The 11,833-nt window shown below is 45.8% G+C and overlaps 1 protein-coding gene across 2 annotated transcripts in view; it reads left to right on the top strand.

Annotated features, from left to right (window-relative positions):
- RECQL5 (RecQ like helicase 5) overlaps nucleotides 1–11,829 on the top strand; it is a 37,312-nt gene extending 25,483 nt beyond the window's left edge. For both annotated transcript variants that reach the window (XM_017833002.1, XM_017833003.1), the window contains exons 9-20: nucleotides 2,875–3,102; nucleotides 4,553–4,652; nucleotides 5,155–5,191; nucleotides 5,997–6,055; nucleotides 6,184–6,260; nucleotides 6,742–6,835; nucleotides 7,295–7,435; nucleotides 7,863–8,530; nucleotides 8,747–8,825; nucleotides 9,714–9,965; nucleotides 10,468–10,540; nucleotides 10,650–11,829. In XM_017833002.1, coding sequence (XP_017688491.1) covers nucleotides 2,875–3,102; nucleotides 4,553–4,652; nucleotides 5,155–5,191; nucleotides 5,997–6,055; nucleotides 6,184–6,260; nucleotides 6,742–6,835; nucleotides 7,295–7,435; nucleotides 7,863–8,530; nucleotides 8,747–8,825; nucleotides 9,714–9,965; nucleotides 10,468–10,540; nucleotides 10,650–10,750 — 1,909 coding nt within the window. In that variant the 3' untranslated portion in view covers nucleotides 10,751–11,829. The remainder of the gene's footprint in view (nucleotides 1–2,874; nucleotides 3,103–4,552; nucleotides 4,653–5,154; nucleotides 5,192–5,996; nucleotides 6,056–6,183; nucleotides 6,261–6,741; nucleotides 6,836–7,294; nucleotides 7,436–7,862; nucleotides 8,531–8,746; nucleotides 8,826–9,713; nucleotides 9,966–10,467; nucleotides 10,541–10,649) is intronic.
- The last annotated feature ends 4 nt before the right edge of the window (nucleotides 11,830–11,833 follow it).

The following is an 11,833-nucleotide window of genomic DNA, read 5'->3' as shown; positions in this document are numbered from 1 at the left end:
CACATGATTTTTATCTTTTTTAATGCTTTCACTTCTTGGCTGTATTCCAAGACTTGATGTCTCGTTGAGGTGTTTTTTCGGGAAGCATTTCTGGTGTACCCTTGGCCTCATATGAGGGAATGCTTTTTTTCTGGTAAATTTTGGGAGAGGCAAAGCTTCTCTCAGGATATGTAACTTTGCTTCTCTCTGACTATCTGTCTGCTTCTACTAATTGCAGGAGTGGTGCTCCTGTTTTACCTGGTGTGCAAAACCAAGGACTACCAAACCCACACAGGTGCAGGTGTGGTCAGTTTAGCACTTTCCTGAAATGTATTGCCACAGACAAAAACGGGTTAATAAACTTGGTTGTTATTTGCTCTTCATCCATAATGTCAAATCAGGGCAGGATACCTCAAATGAAATAATTTTGTTTAGACATGAAGATCAGTGATCAGCTGTTGAAGGGTGAGGGGAGACAAATAATACAGTTGCATATTTAAAAGATGAAATAATTTTAGGACATGTGTACAGACTACCATTAGTTTATGTAAATCATCTCCATCTCATGGGCATTAGTCAGGTGCCCATATGACTTGGAGAGCTTTCCCCTCTGATGAGAATGCACAAGTGACTGTGTTTCAGGACCTCTCATGCTCTGTTAAACTGTAATCCAGTGATTACCCCCAGTATCCCTGTTAGTAACTCTGGGGTTTGCCTTTTGACTTTAATTATAGGATTGCAATCTTAGTTCTGCAAATGAATTTCTGTTATGACCCAAGTCCTGAGCACTGTTGGCTATAGTGGGGCTGTGGAAGTGGCTGTGTGAAATGGGGTAATTCTTCAGAAGATACAGGCAGTTACAAGAACCTGGGTGGAAAGAGCTTGGCTTTGCAGGGCTGATGGGTTAGAAACTAGAACTCTTTAAGTTCCAGTGAGTTCAGAGCTGATCTCTGCTTCCACCAAAGCCCTCCCCTGGGGCATCCCACTTGTTCGCTTTTAGGGACAGAGGTGTGTGTGGATGTCCCTCCCCAGCATAAGCCCGGTGATTAAGCTGTAGGAGTGAGGAGAGGGCTTGACCATTACTGTATGCCTCGCTTAACTCTCATACAGATCAGTGCGTGTGAGAGAAAGAACCATGGGCTAATGAGAATGCCTGCCTGTTTTCTTTTGGGGAAACAAAAAGCTGACTTGCAGCTCGCTGACATTTCTATAGTCACGTTGCATTGGCAGGGCAGGCAGCACCAGTAGCTCTTTTGGAAAGGCAGGACAAGGGGATCGAATGTGTTGCCCCCATCCCAGTCCCCCCACCCTTCCCCACCATGTGAAAGGAGCTCTTTGAGTGCAAGAGGAGAGTGAGTCAGTGTGGCTCTGCAGGGGGATATAAAGCCAGCTTTGTCGTAGCCCTCTCCAGCCTTCAGCTCCCTACACCGTGCAGAGCAAGGTCACACTGCTGCAGCCTGCTCACCTGAGCGGTGCCAGGTCCTTTGTGCTTCAGCACTGCTGTGGAGTCAGGAATCTGTGACCTGTGCCCCTTGGCACATCAACCTGCCGGGCTGTGGGAAAGAGCAGCCTCTACAGACCCTCACAGGGTTTGTTTGTGGTGCTTTGTTGTGTCCCAATGTGCAGTTGTGTCCCCCCTTCAAACACACACACGAGTTAAGAAGAAAACTGCATTTGTTAGATCTCTGGCAAGTTCAGACGTGCCTTAAAGGGTTTATAATAAGAATAAATGAAGTGCTCACTCTCTTACTTTTCCCCTCTGTGACCCACTTTTTGCAGATGAAGTTCGTAAGCCAACTAGGGCACTCCTTGGCAGAGATGAAAAATCTCCACTTTGTTCTTCTTTGTAGTAAAATAATTCTCTTCTAAAATAACTCTTGTTCCCTCTTGGCTGCAGGATTTGATCTCTAAATGCCTGATGAAGTAGATGTTTCTGTGTATTTAGTATCAGCATTTTGACTGAGAGACAACTGGCCACCTCTGCTGTGCAACTCAAGTTTTAAAAAGCTCCTCTAAACTCTTCTTTCTTAAAAAAATAAAAAAAGTAGCTTCCTGGTTAGTGAAATCAGTGTATTCACTGGTTTAAATTAAGGAGTGTTCTAGAAGAGAAATTACTTCCTGCCTGTATTGCTAATGAGCATATTTCTGTCACCAAACTCTTTTTTACATACCCAAAACCAATGCCAAAAATCTTTTGAAGATTTCTAGAAGAATCTAATCATTTTCACATGGCTGGTTTGCTAAGTCTGGTAAACTGGTTGTGCAATACTGTATGAGTAAATGGACTGGTTTTCATGGATGTAGGACCCTAATTTTGGCTGCTGATCTGGAGCATGTGGGAGCAGATCAAGACCCAGGCATGTGTTACCTGAATGGTGTTCCCTTGTGACCTCAGTCTGGACTCTAATTCTGGGATTTAATTCACATTCCTGTGTCTTCAGATATAGATTTCTTCACCTTCAAACCACAAACAGTAAAATGAGAAGCTCTTCAATGTGGAATATACAGATACACTCTGAGGTGTAGGGATCAACAGGGCCTCTTCACGTATTTATCTTACAGCCATGCTGATAGGACATGGAATATATTTGGCCAATGATACAGAATTAATAACTGCATATTTCATAAACTTCCTTTTGCAGGTCTCAAAGATCTAAAAGGGTTTAGCAGAAGAGATTAACGTCAATGTTTTTTCACATGTGGGGAAGTGGAGGCAGAGAGACCTTAAGCAATGTGCCAGGAACAGAACTCCACTTAGCCCTGTGATTCCTGCTGGAACAGGCATTCTCTGGGGGGAAAAAAAAGACTCAAATCTGTATCAAAAAACACCCTGCATTTGGAGAGTGGAGTTCCCATGAATAAAAATAACGACCAGCTCATTTCCCTTGTGTTTAGATGTCGCCACGCTGCCATAGCCAAGTACTTCGGCGATGTCACCCCACCTTGTAACAAGTGCTGTGATTTCTGCAAGAACCCAGGGGCAGTGAAAAGGCAACTGGAGTCACTGGAACGCTGCACCAACAACTGGAGCAAAACCTGCATCGGGCCCACTGGTTCCTCCTGGGATGCCTACGACCCCGAGCTGTACGAAGGCGGGAGGAGAGGCTGCAGAGGCTTTAGCAGGTCTGTACTGGAGAGATAAAACTCAGCTCATAGGAACTATCAGAGAAAAGAGCATCTCCCAGCTGCAGGCCCAGCCACTCCTATTTTCAGCACATGTTTCTGTGTGGATGGTATTTTCCTGTAACTTCCTGGCAGCAGGAGCTGGAATTCCATTTTCCACACACTTTGGCAGCCTTGTTCACATTCGTGTCCCAGAGAGCCAAAAGCTGTTTTGACAGACCTAAGAATTGCCCTGCAGAATGTAATTGGCTCAAAAAACTAGCCTGAAATTTTTTGAAAGCAGCAAGTGGGCTCAGGCTGCTCACAGTCACAAGGATCAAAAACATTTAAATTGAAACCAAGATGACGTGGTCCAGATTTCATTCCCAACTCAGTACAGCTGCCTGTGGGCCAGCAGGCTGGGGGCCACTGGCAGAGCTTTAGTCACCACAGAGGGTGCAATGGAGTGCCAGTGTCAAATTCTTCTGCAGATTGTGAAATTTTAGTGTTTTCCTGTCAGGCTGACAGCAAAAGGAAGATCTGCAGTGGAAAACATGATTAATTCTGTAAAATGCTTGGCAGTGTGGAGGTGACAACTTCTCCTTCTCCTTGTTCTCTGGCTGAGGTGCCGTGATTGTGCAGCTTTGTCAGGATGAAGTTTCGCTGCTGGCACTGCCCGTGAAGCTCTGCCAGGATAAACAGTGCTGTTGGACTGGCTTGGCCCTGCTTTACCTTAAACAGCTTGAGACTGGTGGCTTTTTTCTTCAGGCTGAGTCAGAGGAAGCTGGTACTTGTGACCTAAGACTGTGTTTGGTCTCACGGCCAATGCTGTTGTACAGCACCATGTTTGCCACTTGATTTATTGAACTTCTCCATGACTTGATTGTAGTTTCCTATGATTGTTTGATTGGAAGTTGTAATAGTCAACAGCCCTAAAGCTCTGATTTGTGATACCTGTAAGTTTTGGCAGTGGCAGCTGTGGGAGGCAGCAAACTCCTGGGCTACATGTGGTGAGGATCAGCTGCTGCATTTCAGTGCATTAGTGATGGGGATTTCATTTACTACAACAGGCTGTGAACAGCTGAGGAATGAATGCTGTGGCCTTTCTGCCATCTCTGCTCCCAGGGCAGTAGTGACTGATGAGGTATATGGCAGGAGTCAGTGACTCCTCAACCCCATGGGACAATCTGGAAGAGCTTAAATGAAGCCCTCCATTCTCAAAGCATTAGTTAAGTGCTACCAGTTCATGCCACCGCTAACTAAAGTTCATGGAATTAACAAATCCCATGAACTTTTGGAGGACACTCTCAGCCGTCCAGATTGAGGGATGGCACTGAAACTAAAAGCTAAGACTTGTTCAGAAAGGATGTGGGAAACATCACTGGGGTGACCTAGGCTTTCCAAACCTGTCCTTCAGGTAATGCTGCAGCTACAGAAATGCTTGGTCCTCTTGTTTTCCTGACTTATCCAGGTACGATGAGGAAAGCAGTGGGAATTGGGATGAAGACAATGAAGAGCGTCGGAAGCGGGAGTGGGACAACTTCTACAAAAAGCAGATGAGTCTGCGCAAGGTGAGTCGGTGTCGGTTCGTAAGAGATGCCCGGATTGTTTGCTGTGAGCTTGTCTTACAGCCACAAAGGCTTCCTGGCACTAGTGGAAGTAAATTACTGCATCTTGCTGTTGCTTGTTGTCTTTTGCTTTTTGTGCCTCTTCTTTTTCCGTGTTCTCCATATTCTGGGCCAGTCCCATAATAGGAAGAAATGCAGCTGATTCATGTACTGGTTTCTCTGCAGTGCTATCAAGAGGATTCTGTTGTCTTTAATACCCCTGGTAGTAGTAAAAACAAATTTCCCCTGTCAGCTTCTCTTATATATTCCTATAGCAAAGGTGAAATTTTGGCTCCGATTCTCATTCTTTGTCTTCTTTCCCCTATTTTGGTGCCTGCTCAGTGCTTTTGTAACTTCAGCTTCAATTTTCCCTGGAGAAGGGGTATAAAATATGTCTCTTGTGCTTCTAGACCTGCGTGTGCATTGCAGAAATGGAAATGTTTGACTAATCTTTGTTTTCTTCCAGGGCAAAGAACCAGAAAAGGAAGATTTTGTTCCTCCAAGTAAATACCTTCTTTGATTTATAGTGGATTTTCTTTGGGAGAAGAAAGTCTTGTATTTTGCAGCTGTGTGTAATTTATATGGCATCACCACTGGAGGTATCAGTCCCCAGGCACAGAGGTTAAGCTTTTGGCTGTGAAAGCTTGGCTGGAGGAGATGGATCACAGCTTAGCTTTGGTTGGGGTGAAGATATGGAATGCATCTTTCTGAACAACTTGTTCAAATAAGCAAGAGAGAAGAAAAACTGTCTAACCTGACTTTGTAGGCTGTTTCTGCAGTAGTTATGCAGCAGTAATAATAATAATAATAATAATAATAATAATAAGTGGGCTATAGGGAAACTGCTAAAAAACTTTGCTATTTGTAGTTGTGCTGCTTGGGGCCCTGTCTAGCAGTGTAGTTCTTACACTGTGGCAAAAGAATACCTGGTAGGTCAGGTTACTCTCTGTTCAGCCTTTTTGGGAACTTTTGGGGTTGGTATTGTGGAGAGCAGGATAGATTTGGGTTTCCTAAGAGCTGCAATTCCTTGAAAAAGGGTTTCCTAAGATTGGGAAATTTTGGAAAGCTGTTAGTCATAAACTCCAAAGTAGATGTTCTCAGTCAGAGAGAACAATCTTACTTTGGCTTCTACCTCCTCTTTTGGAGTGTGTAGCTTTTCCAGGTAAAAAGGGTGACTGTCATGGCCCTTGGGGTGACAGTGCAGGGAGGAGAATGCCAGGAAGTACTGGACTGGCACCTCTCCATGACAGCTGAGATGTTCTCATCAGCCCAACTGTAACTATTTTCCAAATGCCTCTCCTGTGGCAGGTGCAGACTGTCCCCTCAAGGATGCTGGCAGCAGGAGGATCCCAAAGCTCACAGTGAAGGTAAATCATGACTGACCACCAAAGAGCAACAAAGATTCCGCCTGCCCCGTTCTTACTCCTTCTGGGATGGAAGTCCAAGGGGCACTGTGACTTCTGTGGAGTATGTCTGAGTATCCCATGTTTCCTAGGGACGGGAACACTGCTTGAAGATGCTGGAAGAAGCTTTGAGCAACAACCAGAAGAATCCAGCAGCAGGAGGAAAAGGGTATGAGATGAAGAAAAGGGGTACATACTGAGTCTCTTAACATAGGGCCTACTCTCCCTGAGCAGAATTAACATTCTCAAAGAATGCTTTTTTAAGATTTTTTTGTCCAAGGATGTAGTTTCACTTAACAGCATCTTTCTGTTAGTGATGTTCAGGATCGGATATGAGGATTCCTGTGGCCGATTGCTAAATCAGCTTGATTCCAGGAGCCGCAATTCTTCTCTGTCCCACAAGGTGGGGATAGTGTACTTTTCAAACTGAGCCTCTGGGCAAAAGGACTTGGATTGAAAAGTGTTTTCATCACCCTTTCCATTCTCAGCAATTCACCACTGCATCCCTTAGGGTATAACTGGAAGCTATCACTTATTCTTGCACCGGAGGGAGTGAATTTTGTACTTTCTGGGAGATACTTAAGCCTTAGTGCACCCTTTGCAGATACAGAGGTGTGTCTTGCCAGAAATCACCCCAGCCTGTGTTACAGGTCAGACCCTCATGCCTGTGCAGTGGAAATGGAGTATGAAGCTTTCCAGACCAGCAAAATGGCAAATTCATACAAGGCAACTGTGCTAAAGAAGGTAGGGACTTACACCTGCTGTATGAACATGGTGTGGCCTCAGCTCGAGGGGAAATAGGGCAGAGTTTGTGTGGGAAAGACAAAAGAGAAGCTCTGGTTTGCCTTGGGTGTCTTCCAAATCTTTCTTCTTGACTTTGTTTCCAAGAGGGCCCAGAATCACCTGGGTTTCACATCTTTGTTGGCTTTACAGGCTCTGGAAACCTACATTCCAGTGAAAGCTTATCTAGATTTGTTCTAGCAGTAAAGGGAATGGGGAATTCCCCAGGCTGCTGCTGACACTAGAGAAGCCTTGGTTTAGGTTACCTGGTTGCCATCAGTCTCTCTGAAGATATTTCTGTTCTTGAGGCAGGCACCTCTCCAGGGGAGATGTTTGTTTTGCCACTGTGGCTCTTAGTATTTAAAAAGGCAGGAATGCATAAAGATTTCTGGCCATTGGAGGATATTTCCATTCTCTTTTCAGGTAGCAGAAATCAACAAAGCCTCCAAACAAGGAGAGTTGTTCTCAGTTTTTGGGTCTGGAACTGGTGGCAACAGCAGTTTGGAAACAAAATCTGAGTCTCCAACAGAACAGGACTTCCTCCCTGCATCCCAGGTTTACTCAGTGAGTACTGATGGGATAGACAGGAGGGAATGGTGTGTTTTGTCTTTCTGCTTTTTTGTTAATTTATCTTACATCCTTTCTGTGGCCATAGCTGTATATTTCTGTTGTAATTGCTTTTCCCTGTCTATCTGTCATACTGGTTGCTATTAGTGAACATAATCTATGTGCAGGCCAAAGATTAAATAAGTTCTTTCTTATCTTGCTCTAGCCAAGGATGGCTGTTTCCTTACTACCAGCCTGAGAATTTAACCTAATGCATTTCCCTCATGTCTCAATTGATGGTATTGTGATGATAAGTCAGATTTAGAGCATCCCTCACCTTTCAGCTGTCCACAGTGGTGTATTGTGTGCAGGAACCTAGCTCCTTTCAGGGTTCTGCACATAAGGATATCACATCCAAACTTTCTTCTTCCTCCTTTCTCCCTAGTTCAAACCCAAGCGTGTGGGAGCAGGATTTCCAAAGAAATCCAACTTGTTCCAGACAGCCTCAGAACTGCTGAAGATCCAGGAGGAGAGTGATGCAAAGCCTGTCAAAAAAGAAGTAGATTGTCCAAATGGGCAAGACAACAGCAGCTGCAGTCTGGAACTGGACACCAGAAACACTGTTGTCCAGAGGGAAGAAACAGCAACCCAAGCAATGTGTGAGAGTGCTGGGGTAGAAATACACCCTGAAAAGAAGGGACAGCAACCCAGTCCAGACACAAAGGCTGCACTTTGGGAGAGCCCCACTAAGAAGTCCAAACGTAGCAAGAAGCAGCAAATGCTCGCAGAAGCAGCTAAAAAAGAATCACAAGATATTTCCAAATTCTTCTCCCTCTCCAAAGGTGGCTCTAAAGCCAAAAGTTGCAGCTCAGCAAAGGAGGAGGGCTGTTCTGCAAGCACACTACCTCAGGTTTCTTCTCAAAGCACGTGTCAAGAGAAACCAACATCTCAGGAAGGCAGAGATGTCTCTGGAGTTCTGACTGGACAGTCCCAGGCAGAGAATAAAGAACTGAGAGAAACAGAAGTAACACAGACTGAGAAGGGGGAGGATTTTAAGACCCAGCAAGCTGCTGAATCTGAACTCCTTCAGGAAGAAATTGATGTAAAGTCCAGGTAAAATCCCTATCTCTCTGCTCCCTGTGTTGCCCTGTTAAGCTGCAGAGTCCCACCAGCCTTGTCCTGGAAACTGGGAATCTGTATGAGGTCTCTGGGTGGGTGAGGGAGACTCTTGCTTTACCATGGAGGGTCTCATAGCCACTAAAAATGAATGCAGGGATATTTGCTCTGTGGAATAATTACAGTTGGCCTTCTCTCCACTCTTCCCACTAGTGTTGCTGAAAATGTCTCAGAAACTGAGTTACCTGTTGTTGGGGAAGGTGAGAGTGGGAAGCGGGCAGGATCAGTTGAGGTAAGGCTTCAATGAATGCTAATTTCCTCTATTTCTGCTTATCTCATGCCAAATTTCTCTCTGAGAGTGATGCTCCTGCTCTGAACCTCACCTGAGAGTGTTATTTATCTGGGGAGGGCCCAGCTGCAGTTGCCACAGAGAGGAGAACCCCAGTTGTGTTGCAGTCCTGGTGTTTCCCTGCTGCCCACTGGGCCGTGCCAGCACCTTGGGCTGCAGTGGAGAGCTTCCCCTCCACTGCATTGTTTCCTCCTGTGTGCAACACATGTGACTGTGCCCTTGCTGGTGACTTGCCTGGAATGAGTCTCCCGACCCCCTCTAGATCTGTAATGAACTATAATTAGCAGCTGCTTTCTCAAGTTCAGGGAACAACCACAGGCCAGTGACACACGGGACCATTTGGAAGCGACCTGTACTCGCAGCCTGCCTTGCCATTCAGTCTCTGCTTCTGCATTTGGCATCTGAGACTACCTGGCAGCTGTCTCTGCAACAGTGCAGTCTTCTTTTCTTTCAAACTGAACAGGCATGCGGCACTCCTGATATGGCTGATTCTTCTTGAGGGGTGTATTCTCAGCAGAAATCCTGAAAAATCATTCCCAGTCAGTTTTTCCTTTATACAAGAGGGTCTAGCAATTAGCTGCCCTAATAAGAGCACGGGGTAATTCTAAATGTGATGTTCTTAAAGAAAAGTCTCAAAGTCCCTTTGTGAGGCAAACAGTGTATTATGTCTTCACAGCAAAATGGGTTACAGAGATTCCTACATGGTATTCACTGTAGGGAGAGTCTGCAGGATGCTGCAAAGATTTGTTGTCCTGGAAGGTAGTGGGTGCTTGGAAGTGGAATGCTGCTCCAGGAAGTGGTGGGTTTGATTCTTTTCTGTCTCCTCTCCAGGATATGGAAAGTCCCGCAACAAAGCGGCTGCGGACAGCGGCAAAACCTTCTATTCTGTCCCAGCCAGAATGCAAAAGTGCTGGTCCAACAAAGAAGAAGGTGACTTTTGATTCAAACTTAGAACGGTGTGATAAAGAAGAAACCAGCAAGACCGTACAGCCAGTGACCAAAGGGATGTCCCTCAAAGACACTGCAGACATCGTTGTCAAATATTTGACCCCGTTCTACAAGGGTGGCAAATTTGCTTCCAAGGTAGGGCACAGCTCATGACCCTCTTTAGCAGAAGACTACAGCTCATAGTGATCTGGGGCTCTAAGAAGGGGGGAGATGATCTGGATACCACATTTCATTTCCAACTTGCATCTTGGTATGTGCTGTTTCAGTGACTCCAGGTGCAGGAACTCACCTCTCCCACAAAAAGGTTTGTGTGTGTTTGGAGTGGTATCATGTTAGTTCCACACTTATTTATTGTTGTTCATGTTTTCACATTAAGCTTTGACACACTTTTAACTCCCACCTGTGGAGCAGCAACAGCTCAGGTTCAATTCTGGTGTAGTTTCCTTGATGTGTCCTGCAAGGCAGGTTGTGTGTGCCAGCACTGCAGGGTCGGGTGTGTTTGCAGGTGTGCAACACCCCTGTAGTCTCAGTCTAGGAATGGTGTGTGCTGCAGCCAGGGGCTGAGGGCAAGACAAACATGGGAACAGTCTGGTCACTGATGTCTGCTTTCTGCTCTTTGCCTTCCCTGATTCTGCAGGAGCTGTTTAAGGGCTTTGCCCGGCACCTGTCTCACTTACTGACCCAGGAGCAGAACCCTGCCCGCAAGACAGGTGAGAGCACTGAGGGCCTGGGGTTCTTTCAATGCCAAGTGGATGGATGTCTTTAGGGGTGGCAGATGTCTTAAATTTCGACTCAGAGGTGTTGTTTCCTCTCTTGCAGTGAAGGAGGAAGCACAGAGACTCATCAAGGAGTTTTTCAAAACAAGGGTCAGGTGTGAGAGTGAGGCAGACTGGCAGGAGCTGCAGAGCTGGGAGAGCTGATCTGTGCATCCTGTTGGTTGTCTTCCTTCCTCCAGCAGCATGACTAGGGGATCTTGAAGAACTCTGCCATGGAGGGTTTTGTGAGACTGCAGAAGTGAGATTTTTTTTTTTTTCTCCCACTGCATTTTTGCTCACTTCTGTCCTTAGTGACAAACAGTTCCAGGAAACCAGTTTCTGTGAACTTACAGAGAGTTTCTCCAATAACTGGGGTGCTGAAGCCCTTGAGGACCAAGAGGTGTGAAGTTGCATCTGCTGTGTTTGTTAGGGGCTGCTGCCTGAGATGTTCTGCACTGTCTCCAACCTCTGCTCCCTGCAGCAGTCTGGGAAGGGCTCAGACTTTCCAACTGGGACTCTGCTTTGGGATGGCATCTCGTTCCTAGATGGCTCCTCCCCTCACTCCCTGTCTTAGTTCTTATTTTAATGTTACCACTAGAAGCCTTATGCTACATGTTCTTATGCTTTGCTCAGGGCTGCCAATGACAAACTCCACGGTTGAGTTCCTGGATGGAATGTTTTCCTTTGAAGGGCAGGAGGGAAGTGTTTTGTTCTTACCGTGCAGGCAATGCCTACTTTCTGAGGGTGAAGAAACTGGAATTCTTTTTCTTTTAATGTGAACTTTTTTTGAACTTTGTCTAGTTTTGTCTGCCCTTTAACTTAAGTGGTGATGCTATTTCAGTGTTAACCTCAACAGCACTTTACAGCATTTTCTTGTAACCCCTAAAGCCATATTTGCCCCCTGTGCCTCACCAAAAGTCTGCAATACAGAGGGCAATGCTGCTGTTAGAACTGGTTCAGGTACTGCTGTGGCCCTCAAATTGGCACTGTGGTGTCTCTGCTGCTATGTTTATATGGGACCTAACCCGATTCCCTGGCACAAGTCCCTCCTGTTGGATTTTTATTGGGTTCTGCCTTTGTTCCATGCCCACAGAGGCTGGTGGCCTCAGGCACTACTGCTGCTGAGGGATCTGCAGCTGAGAGGCCATCGGTCAGGCTTTTGGAGCACTGTACTCCACAGATGTATTTTTTTAGATGTACTGAAGTATATGCAGAACTGACAATAAAATAATGTTATAGCTGCTGTGG

This window comes from Lepidothrix coronata, unplaced genomic scaffold (genome assembly GCF_001604755.1).
Source record: "Lepidothrix coronata isolate B3197 unplaced genomic scaffold, Lepidothrix_coronata-1.0 Scaffold210, whole genome shotgun sequence".
Classification (NCBI taxonomy): domain Eukaryota; kingdom Metazoa; phylum Chordata; class Aves; order Passeriformes; family Pipridae; genus Lepidothrix; species Lepidothrix coronata.
This window is presented reverse-complemented; position numbering and strand designations above follow the sequence as displayed.